Raw genomic sequence first — 23,639 nt, forward strand, 5'->3', positions numbered from 1 at the left:
ATATATTTATTATAAATGAAAGATGAACAAGTTTCCAAACAGATGTTTATGTATGGTGAAAGTGCAAATAAGAGAGTCCATGGTAGTTTATGTTATATTGACTGAATTACACTTTATAATACGATAAAACAAGCTTCTATCATCTTATTTGGATTTTTTTAAAGCTTTTAGAATAAAATGTTTTTCTTTAGTTTTTTTTTAATTCACAACGAGCCCACCACCAAGCACGCGGACTTGCTAACGTGCGCGTGTACGCATTCGACGCCAAACGTGATGACGTCGAGTCGCAGGCACAGCTATGATGGCAGTTGTGGGCTGATATCAATACCACACTGAATATAAACTATTTAAAAGTTCGCGGAAACCCCCCCGGGACACATTACCGTGAAGCAAACCAACCACCCTCCCCAGGTAGCACGCGCTCCAGACACACCCCTGCCCGGTTTTGGGAACGGTAAGTTGACGCTGCTACATTCAACCTTTATCTAACGTGACTGTGCGCGCGCGTCTATGTGTGTGTGTGTGTGCGTAGGTTTGTGGGTGCGCGTGCAGCTTTCACGCGTCTCCTTCGTGCTTCAGTCTGTGCGGATCCAGACGTGCATCTGAGAGGCGTGTCGGCCGTGCAGACCCCCTCCACGGCCCACCCACCCCCCCACACCCCCTCCACACCACCCCCCCCCTCTCCCTGCTCCCGGTGCAGGCTAACTGCTCCAGGTGGCCGAGCTAGCACCGGGCGCTGCTGTGGCTGCACAGCCGGGGGAAGGCAGCCGGCTGGCGGCTGTGCTCGGGCTGAGAGCTGCTCCAGAGAGACGCTCCTCTCCTGGGTCCTCCAACATCTGCAGTCAGCTGAACTGAGCCCACCTCAGAGGAATCAGAATGCCATGTGTCATGTGACACCCAGAGGGTCTCCCAACTGGACAGGCTTTAATTCTGGAATAAGATTTTTTTTTTTTTAAAGAAAGGCTTCATTACCATAATTACCCTACTTTTAAATGTTGGACTGAATAGTGGTGATTGATCAACATCAGACACGTACTAATGTCATCAAAATAACATGTGATTAGTGGTGTGTCTCTATGAAAATGTATGGATCCTCAATGAAATGACATTTACTAGTGAAGTCACAACTACGAATGGATTGTTATTACTACAAACGTGTATGGTGGTTTGTTTGTTGTCCCTTTCGTCTTTGATGTATACAGTGGATCTCAACTCTGTAATCTTGTAAAAACCCTTGACCTGAGTGGTACCACATCAAATAGGGTTTTTATTAAAATTTGGACCAAACTAAAGTGTTTACTTCACTTGACATTCAAATATAGAGGGAAAAACGCAACAATCTCATATGAGAAAGCAAAACTTCCCTTTGTCGGAAAGAAACTTGTCACACGGCGGCCCATCAGGGAGTCCATTCGATTATTACGTTATAGTACCATTTGCATCTAAGCCACACTGAGAATCTGTGAGAACATAGATGCTGAAAGCTGCAAACTGCTCCAAATAGAGGATGTGCTGTAGGCATTTCACTTCGTCTCATTGTTTAAATTGTTTAAATTGTTTAAAATGGCATTGTTTAAAATGACGTGACGTTGAAATAGAATTTCTGCAGTCATTTGGGTTTCGTCGGAAAAGATTTGAACTTAAGCGTGCACTTTTTCATAACGAATTCATCTTTCTTTGCACTGAACCAAAGGGAAACATTACAACTTGTCCAAAAGAAGAAAGTTTTGTCTTTCTTCATGTTGAATTTTTCATTTTTACCGCGTCTCGTATCTGAATCCAGTCCCAGTGAAGAATGACTGCATCTGAAAGCAGTGATCAAATGCACACGGTGGATCCATCCTGGCATTTCCAGTTAAATGTGCTGGCCTGTCGCGGGGTCAATTACGCGTCGTGTGTTTACCTCAAACCTGCCTTGTGCCCTGATCTGTATGCTTCCTCCCTGTTCCATGGTGAAGTGGCACTATGCCCGCAGCTACTGTGGATCACAGCCAAAGAATATGTGAGGTTTGGGCAAACAACCTGGAGGAGGAGCTGAAGAGGATCCGACATGTCATCAGAAAATACAACTACATTGCCATGGTGAGCATCACAGTCTAGCCTCGTATTTACAAAAAACAAACAAAACAAAAAGGCCATTGTTTTGATGAAGGTGTCCGCTTGCAGGACACAGAGTTCCCCGGTGTCGTCGCCAGGCCCATCGGAGAGTTCCGAAGCAACGCCGACTATCAGTACCAGCTGCTGCGCTGCAATGTGGACCTGCTCAAGATAATACAGCTTGGACTCACTTTCATGAATGAACAAGGGGAATATCCTCCCGGGACGTCAACGTGGCAGTTTAATTTTAAGTTTAACCTCACGTAAGGTTGCGATCTCCCCCTCGAGTTCAACTCGGAGAGTCAATAGAAAACCGTGGCCGTTGGCAACTGCGACTTCAGATCTGGCTGCTAGTGTCATACTGTTATTTTGCTCAGCATAGTCGACATGATTTGACTGTTGAGACCTGAGCTGAGAGGATAGAAATGAGGTTCAGAGATGGCATCTTGATATGTTGTTCGGGTTATGAGGATAGAAGAAGAGACAGTCGTTGGGCAAAGAGACGGTCGTCAGGTGACGCCAGTCCGCTCTCTGTAGACGTGATGGGGTCGACTACAGGAGAGAGACAGAACGTTAGTGACATGTCGGTGGAACGTCCCCAGTATGGAGGAAACAAAGACTCAGTGTCGGTCCTCCAGCAGTCTAAACATTAGAACGTGGTCCAGGGTGGCCTGAACCAGCCCAAACTGTCTTGAGTCTGAAAAGTCTTGAGCTTCATCTTAAAAATAGAGACCGTCAGCCTCCCTAACTGAACGTGTGAGCTGGTTCCACATGAGAGGAGTCTGGTAGGTGATAGGAAACCCAGGGACTCTGGGTAGTATGTTAACGACGTGTCCCTGATTTTAGAGACTTTACAGGTGGAAAGAACTCAGTCCTGCAGACTTGAAGAAGAAGTCGTGGTCAGAAATAACTCCCAGGTTCCTCACGGTCGTCAAAGGACAGTCATACCATCCAGTGTTACTAGATCTTTAGATCATTTCTCTCTCAAATGTAATAATGTTTGACCCGAGTTCAGAAGCAGAAACTTACCGCCTTTAAGACCAGGCTTCAGTTTAACAGGTTGATGGATAGATTAATAGATTTGTTTATCATCTGTATGATGGTGGAAATTAATGGAGTGCTTCTTGATAACATTCCCTACAGGAAGTATGTATAATGTGAAAAGTATGGATCCTAAGCTAGAACCCTGTGGAACTCCATAGATAGATGTAATCTCCCTATTTGAGATGTTTTAGTCTTTTTTTTATTTATTTATTTAAATCTTAGTTTCCCAATAGTTGGTCAAACTGATTGTTGTCGTTCTTCCCGTCTGTCGTCAGAGAAGACATGTACGCACAGGACTCCATCGAGCTCCTGACCACTTCAGGGATCCAGTTCAAGAAGCACGAGGACGAGGGCATCGAGACACTTTACTTCGCCGAGCTGCTGATGACGTCCGGGGTGGTGCTCTGTGACGGCGTCAAGTGGCTCTCGTTCCACAGGTACGCCGCTTCGCACTGAACTCCTGGCTGGAGGGGAACATTTACAGAAGCAATGTTGACACCTTGAAGTAAAACTACATTTACACACAAACACAGGAGGCTGATAACCATAAAACGTTTCGGTTTCCTCACATACAGTTTAGCATCATAACTACAGTAACTTGTTCTACTGCCGCAAACTAAAGTTTACAATATTGGCAAATGACTTTTGGTTTTAATTTTGGACTTTTGTTCCATTTTTACATTGAGATTTTTGACAATTACTTTAACTGCTTCCGCGGAAGTGGACCAGTGTCGTTTAAACACACATTATATGTTCTGATAGTTTTGTTTTTTGATAAATCAAATGGTTTATGTAGCAGCTTGTTTTAGAATAAAAACACATCATCCACTACTTTTATTTTGCATGCAACAGCATATTAACTGTGATCAACTGCACCTGTAGTTTTGTTTTGTTTTTCTAAATTAAACATCGCAAATCTTTAATGTTACAAAATAGAGTCGGATCATGCTTATTTTAAATATGGAAGTAATTTTAATTGTGATTCTAAGTTATGTACTGTTTGGATATTTTCCATTCATTTTGTAGAAGAAAAGAAAATGATTAAATAAAGAAGATAAACGATATTGACATTCCTCAGTGTACCACTAGAGGGCGCACCACTGGTGTCCTGGGTACCACGGTCAGAGAGAGTTTGTATGGGAAATACCTTGCAGCAGTTTCAGTTCAGACACTTTTATTAATCCTGAATGAAATGCATACAAACAACGATCAATTCAGGAAGGGGAAAAAAAGAAAGAAAGAAAATGTCGGCCTTATAAATCTTGTTTATTTCCGCTGCTGCGCCTCATTAGAATGCGCTCTTGTTGTTTGTGTTCCACAGCGGCTACGACTTCGGGTACCTCATTAAGATTCTGTCCAACGCCAACCTGCCCGAGGAGGAAGTGGACTTCTTTGAGATTCTCCGCTTGTACTTCCCCGTCATTTACGACGTCAAGTACCTCATGAAGAGCTGCAAGAACCTGAAGGTGCTTTGGACGAGACAACGGCGGGCGCGTGTTTGATTTCCCCCCGTCCCCTGTCCCCCTCGCCGCCTCTCAGGCGCCCGTGCGTGTTTGTGTTGCAGGGGGGGCTGCAGGAAGTCGCCGAGCAACTGGAGCTGGAGAGGATCGGACCGCAGCATCAGGCCGGCTCCGACTCTTTACTCACCGGCATGGCCTTCTTCAAGATGAGAGAGGTGGGTGGCGTGACGTCCGCGTGACGACCACCGGCTCCTTGGTGGTCGGCTCACATCTGAGTTAAACGGATTATCCAGTGAAATCAACGGGTTCATCACTTCTGCTTTTACGTCTCGACCCTCAATAAAGTTTGGATCTCTTAATACCAGAATGAAGACGCACCGGGAATCTAACGGCAGTTAGTTCTTTGCGCGCAGTTACCACAGAGATATGACATTTTAAAGGCCTCAGAATGACCCAGTTCTGTTTTCCTTACCGACGCCAAACAACAACAGTCCTGCTCTCAACACAAAGGGGTTAAAAAGCTGAATGTCTTTATTGTCTTTAGCATCACTGAATAGCTTTATTACTTTTCATATACCGCTGCTGTGCAAAAGTTTTAGGCAGGCCTAATACTGCTTTGATGTAGATTCTCCTTTGTTGTTTTGTGTTAAACCTTTCGCTTGTTGATTTTTTATTATACAAATATCGACTGTGAAGTGAGTTGATGTGACCTGCAGCTCTAGTTGCTTGATGTAAATATGGAAGCCATAATGAGTCCTGGAAGAATGCTTTATATTTGATTTAAGATACTTTCAACAAAACATTTAAGTCAGATTCTTTTGATTTACATCAAATCTCCTGTTAAACAAGTGAGGCACTCATTCACCTTTAATTCATCGAAACAAAAAAAACCAAATATGTATATATATATATATATATATATATATATATTTCTATTCTTTGAAGTGATCTTGTGAAATCTGAGCATCTATTGACACACACTCATCACACAGATGCGTGTTCTTTAAAGGAGTGGGATCAATTGTCGGCCAATCAAAGCAGAACCTCGGTCACCATGCGTCGTGGTCTTGTTCCCACAGATGTTCTTCGAGGATCACATCGATGATGCAAAGTACTGTGGTCACTTGTACGGGCTGGGCTCGGGCTCGGCCTACGTGCAGAACGGCACCGGCAACGCGTACGAGGAGGAGGCCAACAAGCAGCAGTCGTGACATCGTCCCCAAACACTCCCATCTTGCGAGGAGCGCGGTAACGAGCCGACCGCCAGACGACGACGACAACAACAACAACAACAAGGGAAAAAGAAACAAACCCCATACATATCCATCGTTTAGCCAGATGTTTGTCGTAGGTTCTGCTCACCTCACAGACCAGTGGATAAGGAGGATCAGATAATGGAGACCACAGCTGTATACACACACACACACACACACACACACACACACACACACACACACACACACACACACAGAGTTTAGGCTTATATTCCTCCGGTGTGGTTGGTTCAGTTACATTTGACGTGCTTGACGAGACGGGATTTTAGTTTGAAGTGTTCTCTAGACATGTTTTTTTGCACTTTAAAGCTCTAACCTGATTTTATAAGGAAAGCTGAAACTGTTTCCTCTCTCTCTCTCTCTCTCTCTCTCTCTCTCTCTCTCTCTCTCTCTCTCTCTCTCTCTCTCTCTCTCTCTCTCTCTCTCTCTCTCTCTCGCGCCTTCTCTACGTTCCCTTCTTCCATCACGAACATGTAAAATCTTGACGACCACAGCTCACCACGCTCAGCCTTAATATTAGCTGCGTTTCTTCTCTTTTAAGCTTTTAATTTATTGTGCCGGTTTATCGGGCCTCGAGTCGTCGCCCCAGTTCAGCACCAAGACGCCAGGTACGATTTTTTTTGGGGGGGGGCTCTCCTCTTGGACGTCCCGCCTCATTACGAGAGTTTGCTGTCTGTGAGTGTGTTTACGTGCAATAAAATACTGAAGTCTGACTGACGTGCTCCCGGACCTCATGGGCACGCCGGACGGCGACCTCTTTATTATTTCATTAGCATTAGCTGCTGCTTCTGTCGTGGACATTCAGGATGATGTTCACGCAGGCGGGTGTTGGCCGCATGTGCCGGGGGGGGGGGGGGGGGGGGTCGTTTCCACCGGGGGAGTGTCGACCGGTGCGAGTAGACGCCCTCACAGACACGAGCGCTCCTGAAAACTCAGTTTATCTAACGTTAAAATAAATGTTCATTTTAAAAAAAAAGAGAAGAAAAAAAATACTCTGTTGAGAGTATCAAGTTTATTTAGATTTATTTCAGTTCTAAATGTTATGAAAGGAGAAATTCTTTTTTTTTTCCTTGGAAAAAATGACGTTACGTTCTCAACAACCTTTCGGTTCATGTGGAGTTGATTTCTCTTGTAGCATTTTAACATTGTGATTTTTTTTTTGTTTTTTTTCCTCTCTCCTCAGTCGTCGTTGCTTTCCAGTTCATCCATGCCGCGTAGAACAGCCGCATGCACTAAAACGTTTGAATAAATGCCGTGTTGTTGAGTAGCACCCAGAACTTGCATAGCTGTGTGTTGAAGCATAGGTTCTCGACTTATTAGCCTCGGAAAAAAAAAAAGATAAATAGATAAACCTGACATTTACCTTTCGTTGTGCAGCACATCTTTCACACTGTAAAAAGAGTTAAAGATTATGCAATATTAAAACCAATGTGGAATGTTTTTAGATTATTTTGTAAATAAAGGCCTGAAACTTTTCTACCACAAAAAGGTGTCCTGTGTTTTTTGTTTTTTTGTTGTATTTTTTTGTCATCCATTTGTCAACAAATTGTGTTTTAACACCGTGGGATGAAGCTAAACACACACACACACACACACACACACACACACATTGTTGAGCAGGTTTCATTAGGCTTGTTTTGATCATATTGGTCAAATATTGATCAGTCGTGTTTTTAAAATGGGTTAAAACATTAAATGAAAACAGTAAAAAAACAACAAAAAAACTTTCCTTTTAACAGATTGATGTCTCCTTGTTCTTTTATTTGGAAATAGATACAATCTGATGTACTTGAGATCAAGAGCAATAATGTCCAAACTCAATGTTACATTTAGAAATGCTAATAACTGCAGCCAGAATTGTAACAATACATCAACAGGACTGCATTTCTTGGGAATAAAAGCTTTTTTGTAGTTTTTTTTCTTTTTTCAGTTTGCTCATCAAAAAGTGTATCTAAGAGCCTTCATATTCACTACAACAGTCTCAGTCATGGCTGTAACAATATTCTGCTATTTTATTACATCATTGGCTTTATTCTTATTTATTTATTACATTCAAAATAGCCAAAATTATTAAGCTATTGGTTGTTACAGATTCATGTATCTGTAGTTCAGTACATACTGTGTGATTTATTTCATTAACTGGAGGCAATTTATTGTTACTTGAGAGCAAAGTGTAGCAACCAATAATGTAATAATGACACAATCATTTTAGCTATTATAAATGTGATAATTATTCAGTAGTGTAATAAAATGAGGGGGGAGGGGGGGGGCACTACAATAATTGAGAAAGAATGCTGCATAGTATTTATACTCAGTGAAGGAATATGGCGACAGTGTCATCCACTGTAACTATTTTCATTGGGCAAACTGCACAAATAATGCACTTCTTGTTTTTTTAAATGAATGCAGGTATTAGATTTTCTTTTGTTTCTCTACATTTTCATCTTTCATTTGTCAGTGTTTGTCAGAATATTGATTCATAATATCTATTCAATTTGAAATATCAGCATTTATTTATGTTATCTGTTGCCGGGCTACCAGTCTGGCCACAATAAATGTATTGAGTGGCTCTGAGGTCATAAGTTCACCGCAGGTTGTTTTCCAGCCTGGTTTGTAGCTTGTGTTTGTGGAAAGTGTCGGTGTGTTGACCACTGTTCAGTGACTCCCGTGACCTCTCCCGGTGTCCGGACAAAGAGAAGACTAAAGGTCAGCTCGTTTTATTTTCATAAGGCATCACAACTGTACAGTACATTGCCTCTCACATCCAGGTCGTCTCAAGAGTCAGACGGAAAGAATAGAAAAATAGAGATTTACAAGACTGCCACCGTGAAGCTTCGTCAAGACAAGCATACATTCTTTTTCATTACTCAGAGATGATGGTTCCATTGTTTCCAGCCTCAACAGTGAAAATAGATTGTACAAAGCAGCTGGAAAACAAATTTCCATCTTTTTTTTTCTTCTTCTTTTCTTTTTTTTTTGCAGTACATCCACAACGTATTATGAGATAGAAAAAAAAACACTCGACAATATCTGCTTTTTAATTTAACAGTGCACACATCTTCAGCAGTATCACACATAGACTTCTTTTTATTATGATTATTAGTATTTTTTTATTTTATTTATATGTTTTTTTTGCATTGGCCAGGAGTGCCGGTGTCATGCCGATATAATCCAAACCTTCTCGTGGGAACATACAGAGATTTAATCATGACCACTTCATTCTGTACAGCACACTGCATCCACTTAAAGGGCGGCAAGTGAAATTGACCTCTAATTTACCTTGTTTGTTGAAGCTGTATTGATTTAAATTCTGTAAAAAACCTATATATATTGTACTTATGAAAAACATAGGGTTTCAGGATTAATTTATTGATTTATGGGGGGAGGGGGTGACAAGATGACTTATTTTCTTCTGAACAACATCAAGGCATGAAAATTGCACCAGAACCCCAGAGCCTTTATATTAGACGTGGCTGCTGGCATCATATATTGAAAGAATAAATGTACTTTAAGAAAGAAATGATCACATCCAGTCTATGTAGGTTGATTCAGTGAGATTAATTTTGAATTATTCATTTTGCTCAAACTTCCATTACAATTTGCCTTCTTTATAGGCACTGTAACGTTGTGATCCAAATTGACTTTCATTATTTTATGAAGTCAAGCATATGGGTTAACAGTTTATATTTTAAAATACTGGTTTCGGCGTTTATGACAAATATTGTTACATCATTAACACCATCATTTTCATCTCTTTAGTTCAGAAAAAGGTGGAGGAATTACATTATTTATATATATTTCTATAGCAAATTGTGTAAAACTTAATTCCAAAGTGCCTGTAGTTCCATAAAATGTTCAGCAGGTGTTTGGAGCTAAAGATATTTGCAGTTCCTTCTCAGAAAACATCCCCACATCTACTGCAAATGTGATGTGACACATCGAGTGAAGTCATTTGAATTTCACTTAACTTGACAGCATTTATGCATCGACATGAGAAAAAGTATTTCATAGTGACGCTTATAACAAAACTTCTCACAGCGAAGAGTGAAAAAAAATAGCTGGACTTCAATAGCCTTCGCTTTGCCAGCATCATTTCATACCTGTTTTTTGTTTGTTTGTTTTTTTTAATTCTTGTTATTTTGCTTATGCGGCTTTCCAGTTGCCTCAGAGCTCAAAATGTCTCACTAATAGTGACATTAGAGATTCACCTCAAGTCAAAAAAACAACATTAAAGATGCATCCAATTAATCTGCTAAACAATTACACCACGTTGCATTTGAAAAAGCAGTGTGACTTCTCTTGCACGAGCTAAAACAACAATAAAACACAGTTGACGCTCACATGTAACACTGCATGCAGCCATGTTGGCAACTGAACCGCCTTCACACCTTTTGTTTTACTCTGCCAAACTAAAAGCGACACGGAATTCCAAATTCGGAGACAACTGGAACGCACTGGAACGCTTCCATCCGGGAAAATGGAACTTTTACAACCCGTTTCATGAACTTAAACTTCAGTGTCATTCCCACGAGGAGCATATTTTGGCAATCACGCAAAACTCGGCACAACACCGGCTCCCCAAAGAGAAGCAGTCAAAGCTTTTGGCCAGCAGATTTTTTTTTGTTTTGTTTTGTTTTGTTTTGTTTTTTTCCTGATCTGCTATCAAATATTTTGGCAGGGGCAGGTTCACACTGAGCACCACTCACTTTTAGATGTAAAAACCGTAACATCCTCACTCATGCTATAAATAGTCAGAAAAGCCCTTATTTGGATGTAAATACTAAATACATGTTGTCGTTCTTTTTTCCAAGGCCCACGCGTCATGGAATCGGTTCACTACAACGAGGTGTGACGACATCCTGAGATGAGAGCATGCATCGCTTGTTCCGGTGGCTTAGAGACATCTTTTTTTTTTCCACACAAGAACAGAAAACCGTCTCGACGAGGAATTAACAGGAGAGGCGAAAGGGGGGGGGGGGGGGGGGGGGGGATGTCGATCACGGCAACGTCAACACCACTACTACTCTAACGCTCTGTGTGCGAAAAACATTTGGCAAAACGTCTAACAGCGCCTACGTACCACGTGCCTCGCCATGAAACGAAAGGGGAGGCAAACACACTTGCAGGAAAAGTCGGGGCATGACGAAAGCAGCTCGGGATGATTCAAAAGTGCAAAATGGCCGCCGCTCGTCCCGCCGCTGCTCTGTGCTTCTTCACAAGGAACTCAGATCACTGGAATGCAGTTTTGACGTTGGAGCCGCTCCGATCGGCCCGCAGTGGGTCGCGCGTCCCGTGACAGTGACGGCTGATAATGGTTGGTGGTTTATCTGGGTTGTGTGTGATCTCAGTCGTGTCAAACTGTCAGGAAAAAAAAAGCCTCCGTTGATTTCACCGCCGCGTCATGTTCCGATAGGCGAGGAGGGAGCAGCACACACCTGCAGGTTCAAGCACATCATACTAGCTCTAGACACGTTTTGATTTGAAATCTCCTTCTGTGGAGGGTTCGAGCACCACTGACAACTTACTTTTTCTGGTTTCGGCTGAAATTCTATTCACGCTTCATTTTCTATGGTGATCGCAGGGTTACTGGCACCTGAACAAACACACAGGACAAGTAAGATGAACATGAGGAGCTTTTTTTGTTTGTTTTGTTTTGTTTTGTGGCGGTTGGCTTCTGGAGAGGAAATCATAATTATCAGAAGTCGAACTTGCCCTTCTTGTCCTTGTCCGTTCCACTGTCACTCTCTGACCAGGAGGGGGTGCTGGTGAGCAGCCGACTCTGGCTCTCTCGAAGAGGTTTGGAAGGGAACTGGCGACCCTCTGGTGCACTACACACACACACACACACACACACACACACACACACACACACACACAACCAGGGATTATTATACAGTCTTATTTATTTTTTGACAGATGGGCATTTTCATGTATTTCATATTATTGTAGAGGATCACAGTATCTGTACCGTCACATATTGGACATACATATCGCTGCTTGCTGCACTATTTTGTAGTGAAACTGTCTGGAATTGACTGTATTCCCCATGCAAGGACAAATATACTTTCTATTAAGTGATACACAAGCAGAGGTGGACTCATGTTTCTCTGCATTCCCTGAGTAGTTTGCGTGAGTAATAGATTAGTTTGCTGCAGTCGTTACTCACCCCTTGTTGGCAGGGTTGGAGCCTGTGGGTGATGAAGGCTGCTCGGGGTCAAGATTTACCAGGCAGGTGGGGAACGAGCAGCCATCACCTAAACTAAAGCACCAGGGAAAAAGAATAAATCACTTTCGGGGCGATTATAAAAAGAAATAGATGAATAATCTATACGAAAGTGTGGTTAATGTAGACTGCTTAATCCTGTGACCTCCTAATTTTGTTAAGAGATAATCCATCCATTCAACATCTATACTATTTTATCTAATGGTGTAAAAGGAAACATTATGATTGATTTCATTAAAAAAAAACAAAGTACGGAAGCTATTTTAAGTGTAATGAAGATTAACTAAACCCATTAAAATAAGATTAAGCACAAAGGTATTAGTGGTCAGTTGCTGCAGTTGCAGATTATTTCAGATTAAAGCATCTCACAAGCACAAGGAGAATAAAGCTTTTTGTTGCCCACACTGCTCATCCTCGCATCCTGTTATATTAGATGCTCAACGCCAGTCATTTTCTGGTTATTTTCCTCATGGGATTTTAAATAGTTCAATTTAAGAACCGGTTTCATTGGATCTAATTGATTCGCACTGAGCCGAATCTGCTTCATGAGACTCACTGAAAATTAAAATTCCCTCAATTCAGAAACAAAGGATGTGTTGATTTTTATTTAAAAAAAAATAATAATTCACCAGAAAGTTCATGGTGTTGTTCACTGCAATGAATATTTTCTCTGGCCACTTCATTCATTCATCACTCACTATGACATGTTGGGTTGAAATCTGGTGATTTGGGAATATTTCCCCCTCAGTATTTATCATGAACACAGTGATATTTACAGAAGCTTTAAAAGGCTCCCAACACAACACACACAGCAGAAAAACGACTTTGATAGAAGCAGTCGTCCATAAACATACAGGTAACTTAAATTACTCTGCAGAAGTATAAAAAAAAATGTTAGTGGCATCACTGTGCAGTAATGAGCACATATAGGACAATGATTCTAATGCTTTAATTCAAGTTGGCAGTAGAAAGGTGAAAAAAACAGCTCCAACTTTATGTTTCTATACATTTCAGTTATATTTTTATCAACACACAGTGGCTGTTTTACAAATCCATGGCAACATAAAACCTGTTTCTTGAAATCTCACCAGGTTGAGAGATGGCTGTATTTGAACGGATCATGTAGTTGGTACGTCGTAAAGCACTTCCTGAAATGATCCGTTGGAATGTGCCTCAGAGGGTGTTTACCATCAGAGGTCCTCAAAGTCGGAATAATGTTTTTTGTAGTTTGCTCACACTATGTGACACTGTGTTTAATATTGGGATAATCTTTCATTTGGTCCATACTTGACTTGCACGTGAGATCATTTAGAAATTGTCTATTTAAGGGACATCGTTATGTGTCCCACCTCCGTATCTTTGCCAGGAAGGTCAAACAAGAGGCCTTTAGCTCGCAGTCGGCCTGCAGAAAGGTCCAATACAGCCTTCAGGATGACTTTGCAAAGTGTAAAAACAACAAATAATGGAGCAACTAGGGATGTACTGTTGCGCAATAAAAGAAAATAAATAAATAATAATAATGCAACACTGTGACCTGAACTGACCACCAGATGGCAGCAATGCTCACAGCTAAGAGATTTGCTACTGCACACCTTAATGCTAGGAATTAGCATCAAAGCTAACAGAGATATGTATGTGGGGAAAAAAAATGCAGAAATCTGTCCGAAGAAACTTCATTTTCAAGCTTGTAGAGTTTGGTTTTTTTTCCGATTCATTTTGTTGTGGTCATTTGTAGATTATTATGCTTCATGGTTTACCTGTCCAGCCCACCTGAGATCAACTTAGACTGTTATGAGTTTGACACCATTTGAATGCGTGTTGCCAGGTGATCTTACCTGGAGAAAATGGGAACAGGCCAGTATTTCAATTCGTCCCCAAAGACCTGGCGAAAGTTCTTGCTGAAGCCCAAACTGAAGCCGTTCTTATCTGTGCCGTGGCGAAACACAGGAGCGCGCACGGCCTCTGGAACGACAAACACGGAGAATAAGAGTAAATACAGCACTCCCTCGTCCGTCTTTATATAATCCGTTACTCAGACTGGTAACGAGAGCTCATTGAGACAACAGACTAATGCGGGAGCCGTTCCCGCTGCACTGCGGCATCAATGAAACTCCCCTGAATGAAAGTGTCTTTTGTTGTGCCGGAAATGTAGATCTCCGACTGTTTCACCAGGTGTGACTTCTCCTTCAAAGCACTACATCAGTGTCTGTTACTAAGCTGATTACTGCTCTCAGCCATGTGTCTTTGCATTGCAGTGCAGCGCACTCCTCTGGATAATCCATTCTCCTGTGTGCGCGAAGACAAAGTGTGCCTCTGTGCACACATAATGAGAAACGGCTCCGTCTGAGATCAGTCCGGAGAGCCTCATCCAGCCAAGGGATGGTGAGTGACGTCGGGAAAACTGCAAGGAAACATCCTTCATCATTACTCCAAAGGCAACGACTGTGTAAATAAAGAGCAAACGGCCGGGATCCACAGAAGAGAGAGAACTCAACTGAGACTGTTCGAACACACAGTTTCTGCAGCCTTCCACCAAAATCTGAACCCTTAAAAGAAATTTGCAACATCAGTTAGTTCAGACTCCGCAAGACATTCTGGCCTTCATCTCAAGGCCTGCGAAACAAGGAGCTGAGCACAAAGTGCGCCACCCACCGAGAGTGGACCTGTTCTTGCAGACGAGCCAGCAGTGATAGATGAAAAGTGAAGCCAAGCTGACGGAGAACATGGAGGCCGAGAAGAAGAGGAAGAGGATGTGGAACTTGGCCTGAGTGTCGGGGAGGCCTTTCTGAAGGGGGAAAAAAACAAAAACAGCAAGTTAGCACAGCTACACAAGCACGGGGGGGGGGGGGGCGTACGTGACGGCAATATGCTGGTCTACTGGAAGGAGTGGCTTTGACTGACTACACTACATGAGGGGATTGTTTCTATTCCAGCTGGTTGGTTCGTACCAGGTATTCTTTCAGACGGAAATGTGCTCTACCTCCGGCCTTAAAAGTCAAAATCAAACAGCAAAAACAGATAAAAGAAAGAAAAAAGGAAAAGCCACACGTGAATGGAGATAGGACGTCCTAAATTGACAGTTTCAGAAAATCCGCACCCCAATAATCAAATGATCAAAGCTAGGTATTGTGACACAGAGGCAATACTTACCGTCCAAAACTTAATGAAGTACTGGAGATCTGTAGCAGTTATAAAAAGGCAGTAAAGTAGCGAGTATGCCAGGAACAGCATGAAGTACTTGTAGTTGGAGAATCCCACGCAGTTGTTCACCCTGTGACAATAATGAAAGGATCCAAAATGTGACACATGCATATATATATATAAAAATATTTGTTTTTTCAATCCTACTCTTGAGGAGCACACTGAATTACGAGCCAGAAAACCTGAACAGTTTTACTGATTTAAGAAAAACAGCATGTGAGTTCAGCGCTGCACTGACGCAGCATCACGAGCGTTTGTTTGAAACCATTAGTGCCTGTTTAATAAAAGAGTGTCGCTACATACCAGGGGCAGTGGTGATCCATCTTCAGAATGCACCTGTAAGGCAGCAGGGTCAGACGTCAGTGTAATTGAATCTCACTCCGCCTGCCAGAATGCAATATGGCGTGTGGCCTGTTCTCTGTAGGTGCGTGAGCGGGAGGGCCATACTTATCACAGACTGAACAATGGTGACATCGATCAGGCTTCAGCAGCTGGCAGCGGTCACAGAAGCGGATTGCTGAGGAGACACAGTCGATTCAATCACAACGTGGTTCTTTATTTTAACAATTTAAATCAACCCTTTTTATCAAAACAGGTATTTTCCAAACTAAAGTGTATAAAAAGTGTATAAAAACCTGATATTTCCAATTAAGTGCACTGATAATAACATTCTACTAGATCTACTTAAAAAGCAAATTTTTGCTTAATTACTTATGTCGATCAAGTAAAATTGTTTTTTGTTTAAAGTACTTACTTGGTGGGGTTTTTTTTAACATGAAACATAAAATCCAAGTAAACTTAGTGTTTTTCCTGTCTGGGGATTCTGAGATCATCTGTATAAACTGAAGAGTATCTTTGATAGATTGTTTGTAGTTTATCTTCCACTAATAAAGAACTATCCTCTGCCTCTTTGTATGTCTTCATTCTATCAGTCTGTGGTGTTTGGGAACGCTGATGGCTTATGGGTATTGTAATATTTGGCGTTTTGAACAACTGACAGAAATACAGTAAAGATAACAAGATTTTTTTTTTATTTTTTAAAAAGACTGGCTCACATTACTTACATTTTTACTTTTTACCATTTTTGACGTCAGTAATAGATATATTTATGTAAAGATACTAACTTGATTTTTTTTATTGTTGATTTCACAGATTCATTTCAAGTATATTTACTTTTCAGATTGATTTTTCAAGAAATGTGCTATTTATGGCCTTTGAATCCTGACCGTATCGTCCCATAAAGTGAAAAAAATACATAAAAAAGAGGCCCACTGTAGAGTTTGCATGCTCTCTCAGCTTGGATTGGACTCCAAAACCTCTTCCACTTGTTCTGCTTCACCAGTCCTGCACTGTCCTGTACCTCCAGAGTTGGTGCGGGTGTAGATGGGCAGGTCCTTGGCTATCCTCCTCAGGATCTCCTGCTGGGACTCCCCTCGGTCTTCACGCTCCAGCAGCTCCTTGTCAGAGTGGGACAGGTGGAACTATGTCGGGGGCAGAAGACGGCGGGAGAGACAAGTAGCCGCCGTGATTTATCTCTGATCGGAGCTGTGTCGTTGTAATCGTCGCAACAGATTCAATTATTGTGCCCGATAAGCTTTGCGCTGTGCGAGGAATCAGTAATGCTATGTGTTACTGCCGGTGGACGGTGTCTCTCGCTCTCTGGTCCCCCCCCCCCCCCCCCCCACAATTTGTTTTGACTCTTTCTGCCCCAGCAGGCAAAAAAAGGAGCAAAGCAGCACAGGGCTGCGATATTACTTCAGCCGCTGAGGCGATTTATGATTGAACACTGGAAACAAATAACAGTGATGATCACAAACAGCACAGCGCATAAGAAATTGGACTTTTATTTGCAATATCCAAAATCCCCAAGTGATCCAACCATCACGAAGGAGGATTTCCGACGTGCTGATGTAAATTGAAATGCAAGTGCAGCTTTCTCTGAGATATGCATGTGGTTTTTTGGTTCTGTTTTTACCCTGCAGAGCAGAAGTGCTCCGGTCAGGATCAGAGCCATTAGAGCTGCCAGCTCCGGGCGCAGTCGCTGGAAGTATTATTAGTCTAAATGCAGCATTCAATCACGCGGGGAAGCTGTAACCCACATCTCCTGTTCTTCCCTCGGTGCCACGTCACCCCAGCTGACTGTCGCTGCATCAGCGTCAGACACACTCACCTCCTTCAGGGGGTTCAGGGGCCTGGTGAAGATGGTTTGCCAGTACGCCCACACAACATGACGAAGACCACATGGTACACCAGCAAGTACACCACTGCAAGCACATAAACGGTTTGTTAAAACTACTTATTCACAGTTTGATGCTTCACTGAGTATCACTAATGTCGCTGTAACCAAATGTCTGTTCTTATTGGAAAACTATTCATGTATTGAAATCAGTCCCTGGATCTTGGTAAAAATGAGTGAAAGTAGAAAATGACAGAGAGATAAAACACCAAACGTACGATTTTTTTTAGTAAACAACAAAGTTAAAAAGATCAAACTTGAATTTCATTACTCCTAAGGAGCCCAGCCTTCGAGCATTAGAGCAACAATGGCGTCTTGTATTTGTACTGACTGATTCACAGTTGCCGGAACACATCCCATTTGTGTGACATCACTTTTTCCAACCGTGAGTGTGCAGATTTTGAATATGCACAACATCTTTCATCAGATTTTTCTGTTTTTGTGACAGAAATAATGATCTGTATAAATGTTGTACGCTTCCATACGCTACGATATGTGAAGCCCATATGTAATGTATAAAATAATGATTTTTAAGTATTGTGGTTCACATCTTTTAATTTAAATAGTATTTGACCTGACAGGTATACATTGTACATAGTTTATTTCTGGACTTGTGTCACATTTATAATGGCAGTGCTGCTGTCATGCTTGTAGACGGAGATATAGAGGATGTGGAGGTTTGTTGTACAGTGGTGCCAACACCATGTTCAATGATGCACACAATTTAATGTACACATGCACCAAATACTTAGAATCAACCTTCTAGAAAACTGAACAGGCTAAAATCCTATGGAGGAGCTTTGTTCGTGACAAACTGATGTTTATTGTGATACACACTACTATGAAAAGACCTTGAATGTGAGAGGAAATGGTGTCTTACTATATAAAGCACCACTCTCCAAATCAGCAGCATGTTTAGTGGATTCAACACTTTTGATTAGCATCACTAATTTAACACTCAAAATCCATTTAAAAAAAAACAAAACAACAACAACAACTGGGGTTGAAGGGTTCATGCCATTAGCCAGAGTGGTTTTGGACAAGCTGGGTGACTCGGGAAGAAAAATGAAGCGAAGTCAAAGTGAGCTGAAAATTAAATATTGTCCTGATCTGGATTCTTCACTCTGCAGATGTAGAAAGCAGACTGGATAAAAAAGCAACAAATCTGAGGTAATGAGAAAAAATCTCATGACACACTTCCAGCTGATAGAAGCAGACATGATTCCTCTCGATGTTAAGCAGCGTCAGAAGCACTCACCCTTCTCCCCTGTGTCTTCAATGGATTCTGAAAAATGAGAATTTGAAATACACCGTCAGGTCAGTGATGAATAAAACGTGAAACATCAGAAAATCTGCGAGTTGACATGGAGGGAAGATGGGAATTTTTTTTTCTTCTCTTAAATGCTCGAAGTGAACTCGAAAACTTGTGTTGATTTTAACTGTGGCTTTTTTGAGTTTGAGGATGATATTTCAAACTAGAGCATCTTTATTGTGTAAACTATAAAAGCTATAAAACTAAACAGAGTCTGCAGTCATGGAATGAGGATCCTGATCCAGATTAGGTTCAAATGAAAAGGAGCAGGCTGAGAGAAAACCGATGGATAACGAAGGCAAGACTGGCGCCATGGAGGACAGAGGCCAGACCAGAGACGAGGACGCTGAGCTAAACAGGGGAAACAATAAAGCACGGACAGGTTTCATTGTCCATGCTGGTCTCCTTCAGACACACACCAGGAGATGAGGTGAAAACAACCAAGGTGAAAAATAAAAGAAACCAAAACCACCATTAAAACATTCTGGAAAAACAAGCAAACTACCAAAGAAGAATAACATCGCCATGACATATAGATCAACTAGAAAACAATATGAATTAAAAAATTAAAGTGATCTATTAATTAACTCTTCCAAACAAGTGTCAATATTTTTGGACTGAAAATTAAACTTGTGAGTTCAAATTGGCAAACGTGGAAAATGCTGAGTCATAAAATCCTCTGTTCCAGCCTCCAATACCACACACAGACATACATACACACACACACACACACACTCACACACTTACAAACCTGCATGTCCTTGATGATTATACACTAAAAAGCTTCACAGACCTGAACTGAAGACCTGCACTCAGAGAGACGGGTTGTTGGACGGCCCCGCAAATATGAACTCCTATGAATGTGTCTTGATATCTAAGCAATGATTAGTCGAGCATACAGAACCATCCATCTTTGGCAATTAGCCTATGTGGCAGCACACACACACACACACACACACACACACACACACACACACACACACACACACACACACACACACACACACGGAAGTGAGAAAAGGTGATCCAAGGAGCTGAATCAAGGCAAGCAGCCAAAAAGTGTTTGCATGCTGCCTTGGCAGCATAAAAGCCCCTGAGGCTGACTGTGTGTGTGTGTGTGTGTGTGTGTGTGTGTGTGTGTGTGTGTGTGTGTGTGTGTGTGTGTGTGTGTGTGTGTGTGTGTGTGTGTGTGTGTGTGTGTGTGTGTGTGTGTCCTCTCTGCATCCTTGCAGGATATTTCCAATAAGTCGGTGTTTTCAAGGAGCTTGACTTCACATTGCGAGGTGTCCTGGGGGTGGGGGGGGGGGGGGGGGGGGGGGGGGGGTATTCAAAGTGTCTGGTGCTAAAAGTGGGTCAGCCGCAGATTGCTCGGGGTGAATTATGTAAGCCAGACAAAGGGATTAACTGAGCCGACGAGCGAGAAGCATCAGCTGACAATACTTTCGCACAACTGACCGTGTGTCCGTCTGAGGAGCACACGGCGACCCCGGGCAGACGCCGTTCATCCACACGGCCCTTGTGACCGCAGCGCATCACAATCTCACTCTTGTTCCAGTGGGTACAAAAACAATTTTTTTTTATTTATTTTAAGGAGGAAAAAAAACACTGTGATCCCCACAGTGACAGCGCCTCGAGGTCGGGCCTGTGGTAACTAAAGACATTTCACACAGTGCGGGAGGGAGACTCAGGCGACCTGTAATTCTACAAAAGGGTCGTCCTGGGGCAGATTCCGGCCTCTCTGGTGCCCTCGATGACTTCCTGCACCACGTTAAACCCGCTGGTCAGGTGTAAAGACGTGCACCTGCAGGTAGAACGTTAAAACGCCCCCCCCCCCCCGCTCCTCCTCGTCGTGTCCCCTCCTCCTCGTTTGGTCTCAATAAAGCGTCTCCATTTCGAGGGGAGATTTTCTTTCTTCGGTGGTCTGACGGGCGGCCAAATGGAGCAGGAGAGCTGGGGGGAGGTGTGTGTGTGTGTGTGTGTGTGTGTGTGGGGGGGGGGCTGCTGAGACTCATCCGAAACATCCCGGAAGCCATTGCCCCAATATCCAGGTCAACATGTGTGTTTCACCGTCCGCCGAGGAGACTCGCTTGGCTGTCTGTCAGCGGCACCATCTGATGTTCAGAGGCAAGTGAGGGGAGGGAGGGAAAAAGCCCCACTCACAAGCCATTACAGCTCCAGGTTTTTTCAGATAATGCAGACGGTGTTTGTGGTGGAGGACATAAATCCAGCTAATGAAGCTCTGCAGCGACACGGGCCTGGAGCTGTTACAGTAAGACTTTAAGATAGTCCTGATGGAGTGGAAGAGGTGGGGGTGGGTGGGGTGGGGTGGGGTGGGGGGGGGCAGTGAGATGCTCTAATCCTATTCTCACATCCTGTGATAATGCATGCCATGAAAACTCACTCAACGCTCATTGATAATAAAACAAAAAAAAATCAAGCTGCAGTCCTCTCATGGCATGGTGTGATCTGAGGACGCTTTTCGTTATTCCTTCCTAACCCCCCCCCCCCACCCCAAAAAAAAAATATATGCCACTTCCCTTAAGAATATGCAGACAATCTGTTGAAGTGTTATTGCCATGTGACTGTCCACACACTGCGTAAACAAGCAAGCCAGTCTCCTGCAACCATGCAACCCCACAAAGAAAAATACAATAAAAACATCAGACATGTTCCTCAAACTGCTGAAACACAAATGTCTCCCTCAAACCTACACACTCATGCCCCCAGTCTGCACACGCGCACACACTTGCCCCTCGTAGTATCAGACGCACAGCTCAGTCTTACCTACGCACAGCTGCAGGACATAGGCGTAGTAGGACCAGGCCACTATGAGGGCGATGAACAGGACCGGGATCCAGTACAGAACTCTCTTACAGCCCCGCTTGATACTACGCGAGCCCGACGGTGCCATAGTCTAGGAGCGGATCATCTCCCTCCCGTGCTCGTCCGTATGCTGCTCTCCCTCCTCTCCTCCTCCCTCAGCCTGCGTGCGTGCGTGCGTGCGTGCGAGCGAGTGTGCGCGTAACGCGTGTGTGTCCTCCCGTGGTCTGTCACCGCACCGCAGCAGCTCTGATGCTCAGACGCAACATCCGAGGAGCCCCGCAGCCCGCCTCCTCCTCCTCCTCCTCCTCCTCCTCCGCCGCCGCCGCCGCTCGCACGGCTCTGATCGTCCCGCTCAGACGCGAGCGCAGACTACACTCCCGACATCAGACGGCTTCACGAGCAAGTGTGCACGCGCATACTCTCACACATACACATACACATACACACACGCACACGCAGCGCCGCCCCCGCCGCCTCCCCACAGGTTGCCATGACGTCCGAGGGATGCTGCAAGCCTGGCACATTTTTTCAGATCGGGTTCAATAAGTTCATGCACGCACGCACACACACACACACACACACACACACACACACACACACACACACACACACACACACACACACACACAGCTGTTTGTTTCAGGACAACACATTGACTTCCATTCTTTTCCTGCAGACTTAAACGGAAAACCTCCAAATTGAGTGTTTCTCCATTTTTGTCATGAATCCTCATGAATCACGCCTTACGAGAGCCAGTGTGTACACACACACACACACGCACACACACGTTCACACACACACACACACGCATTCACAAGTGGTTGGTCAGACCTTCGCTGTTTGGCCAGAGTGTGTAGTGTGAATCAGCCTCAGCCTGACACATGTTTGTTCAACATGTCTTGGTAGCTAATAAAACAATCCCACAGGGTGTCAAACACGTGGCCCGCGGGCCTGCAGGATGACCTTGCAAAGTAAATGCTTGCATTTTGTGTGTGATTTATTACCAGGCCATTGCAATGTTTGGAAATGGAACAGTGAACATGACTGTTGTTATCTTCCTTATTGGAAGTGATGTTGCATCAGTATCAAGGCTGCAAAAGCCAAAGACACGTGTATAATGTACGCATAGAATTTATAGAGATGCTCTTTACAGTTTGCATCATTAAATCAAACAAAATGGCAAAAACAAATCAAAACCACAAAAATGTTCATGTTAAAATGTTTGCTGTTTCAAACTGGCTTATAAAGTGTCATACATTTACTGTCTGATATCCAGTTTATGGATACGTAGCATAAATAAGTGTACATTTAAGATCTTTGTTAATTTGATTTTTTTAAAGCGAATTGTTCAACTGTTTATTTATCAGTGAGAGCACTTTAATTTTAAACACTTGGGTCATTTTCATATGTAGCGCGCAAATGTCAGAGCAGTTTTGTCTTTAAATGAAAGCTTCCTTTCTCCGTCCTACAAAGATAATTACTAGGTTTACTTTCCACTTCAATGTATTTTTGGTCCAACATTTCCATCTCAAATATTAAGAAGAGTAAGGCATCACGCTGATCCTCACATTCCTGCTGCGCCTCTCTTGTAGCACTCCAGAACCCCAAACTACTTCCATTGCTTCACTCCCAGTGCCACGATACCACACTGCGCTTTGCATTACGTGCATGTCGCTATCATATCCAACAATCGTGTGCGAGCCATGACTCAGCTGAGGAATGTTTGATCTCTGAATGATGACTCGAGGTAACGCAGACAGCACACAATATGCACCACCACAACATGACAGACCGTCATCTGGAATGTGTATGTGGACCACGAGTAAACGCGTTAAATCACAAGGGTTACACCCGGCTTTCTTGTTGTCATGGTTACTCGGAGTCGTCACCGAAATGACAAGAGAAGGCAGTACGGACGAGAAGAAACCTGTGGAGGCTGTATCGTGGCTTACAGGCCACATTTGGCTTT

The 23,639-nt window shown here is 43.1% G+C and overlaps 2 protein-coding genes across 2 annotated transcripts; one reads left to right on the top strand and one right to left on the bottom strand.

The window, feature by feature from the left end:
• Positions 1-308: 308 nt before the first annotated feature.
• On the top strand, positions 309-7,363 carry cnot7 (CCR4-NOT transcription complex, subunit 7). Its single transcript, XM_080502710.1, has 7 exons — positions 309-454; positions 1,959-2,082; positions 2,167-2,360; positions 3,417-3,578; positions 4,463-4,607; positions 4,706-4,816; positions 5,681-7,363. Exons 2-7 carry the CDS (start codon positions 1,966-1,968, stop codon positions 5,810-5,812), a joined length of 861 nt encoding a protein of 286 aa, XP_080358836.1. The 5' UTR covers positions 309-454; positions 1,959-1,965; the 3' UTR covers positions 5,813-7,363.
• A 1,219-nt stretch (positions 7,364-8,582) lies between these two features.
• zdhhc2 (zDHHC palmitoyltransferase 2) lies at positions 8,583-21,778 on the bottom strand. The gene is given in 14 exon segments (XM_080501853.1): positions 8,583-11,310; positions 11,401-11,468; positions 11,588-11,703; positions 12,042-12,134; positions 13,934-14,060; positions 14,751-14,883; positions 15,249-15,369; positions 15,603-15,635; positions 15,747-15,816; positions 16,660-16,780; positions 17,470-17,525; positions 17,528-17,563; positions 18,794-18,820; positions 21,632-21,778. Coding segments are annotated over 13 exon segments (1,101 nt in total). The 5' UTR covers positions 21,759-21,778; the 3' UTR covers positions 8,583-11,310; positions 11,401-11,427.
• Positions 21,779-23,639: the final 1,861 nt, after the last annotated feature.

Source organism: Blennius ocellaris (genome assembly GCF_963422515.1).
Source record: "Blennius ocellaris genome assembly, chromosome: 9".
Classification (NCBI taxonomy): Eukaryota; Metazoa; Chordata; class Actinopteri; order Blenniiformes; family Blenniidae; genus Blennius; species Blennius ocellaris.

Excerpts from the sequence above, each read along its gene's own strand:
- cnot7 (XM_080502710.1), top strand. The coding sequence starts at position 1,966 with ATGCCCGCAGCTACTGTGGATCACAGCCAAAGAATATGTGAGGTTTGG. Across the intron at positions 4,608-4,705 it reads AGAGCTGCAAGAACCTGAAG|GGGGGGCTGCAGGAAGTCGC; the intron begins GTGCTTTGGACG and ends TTTGTGTTGCAG. Across the intron at positions 4,817-5,680 it reads CCTTCTTCAAGATGAGAGAG|ATGTTCTTCGAGGATCACAT; the intron begins GTGGGTGGCGTG and ends TTGTTCCCACAG.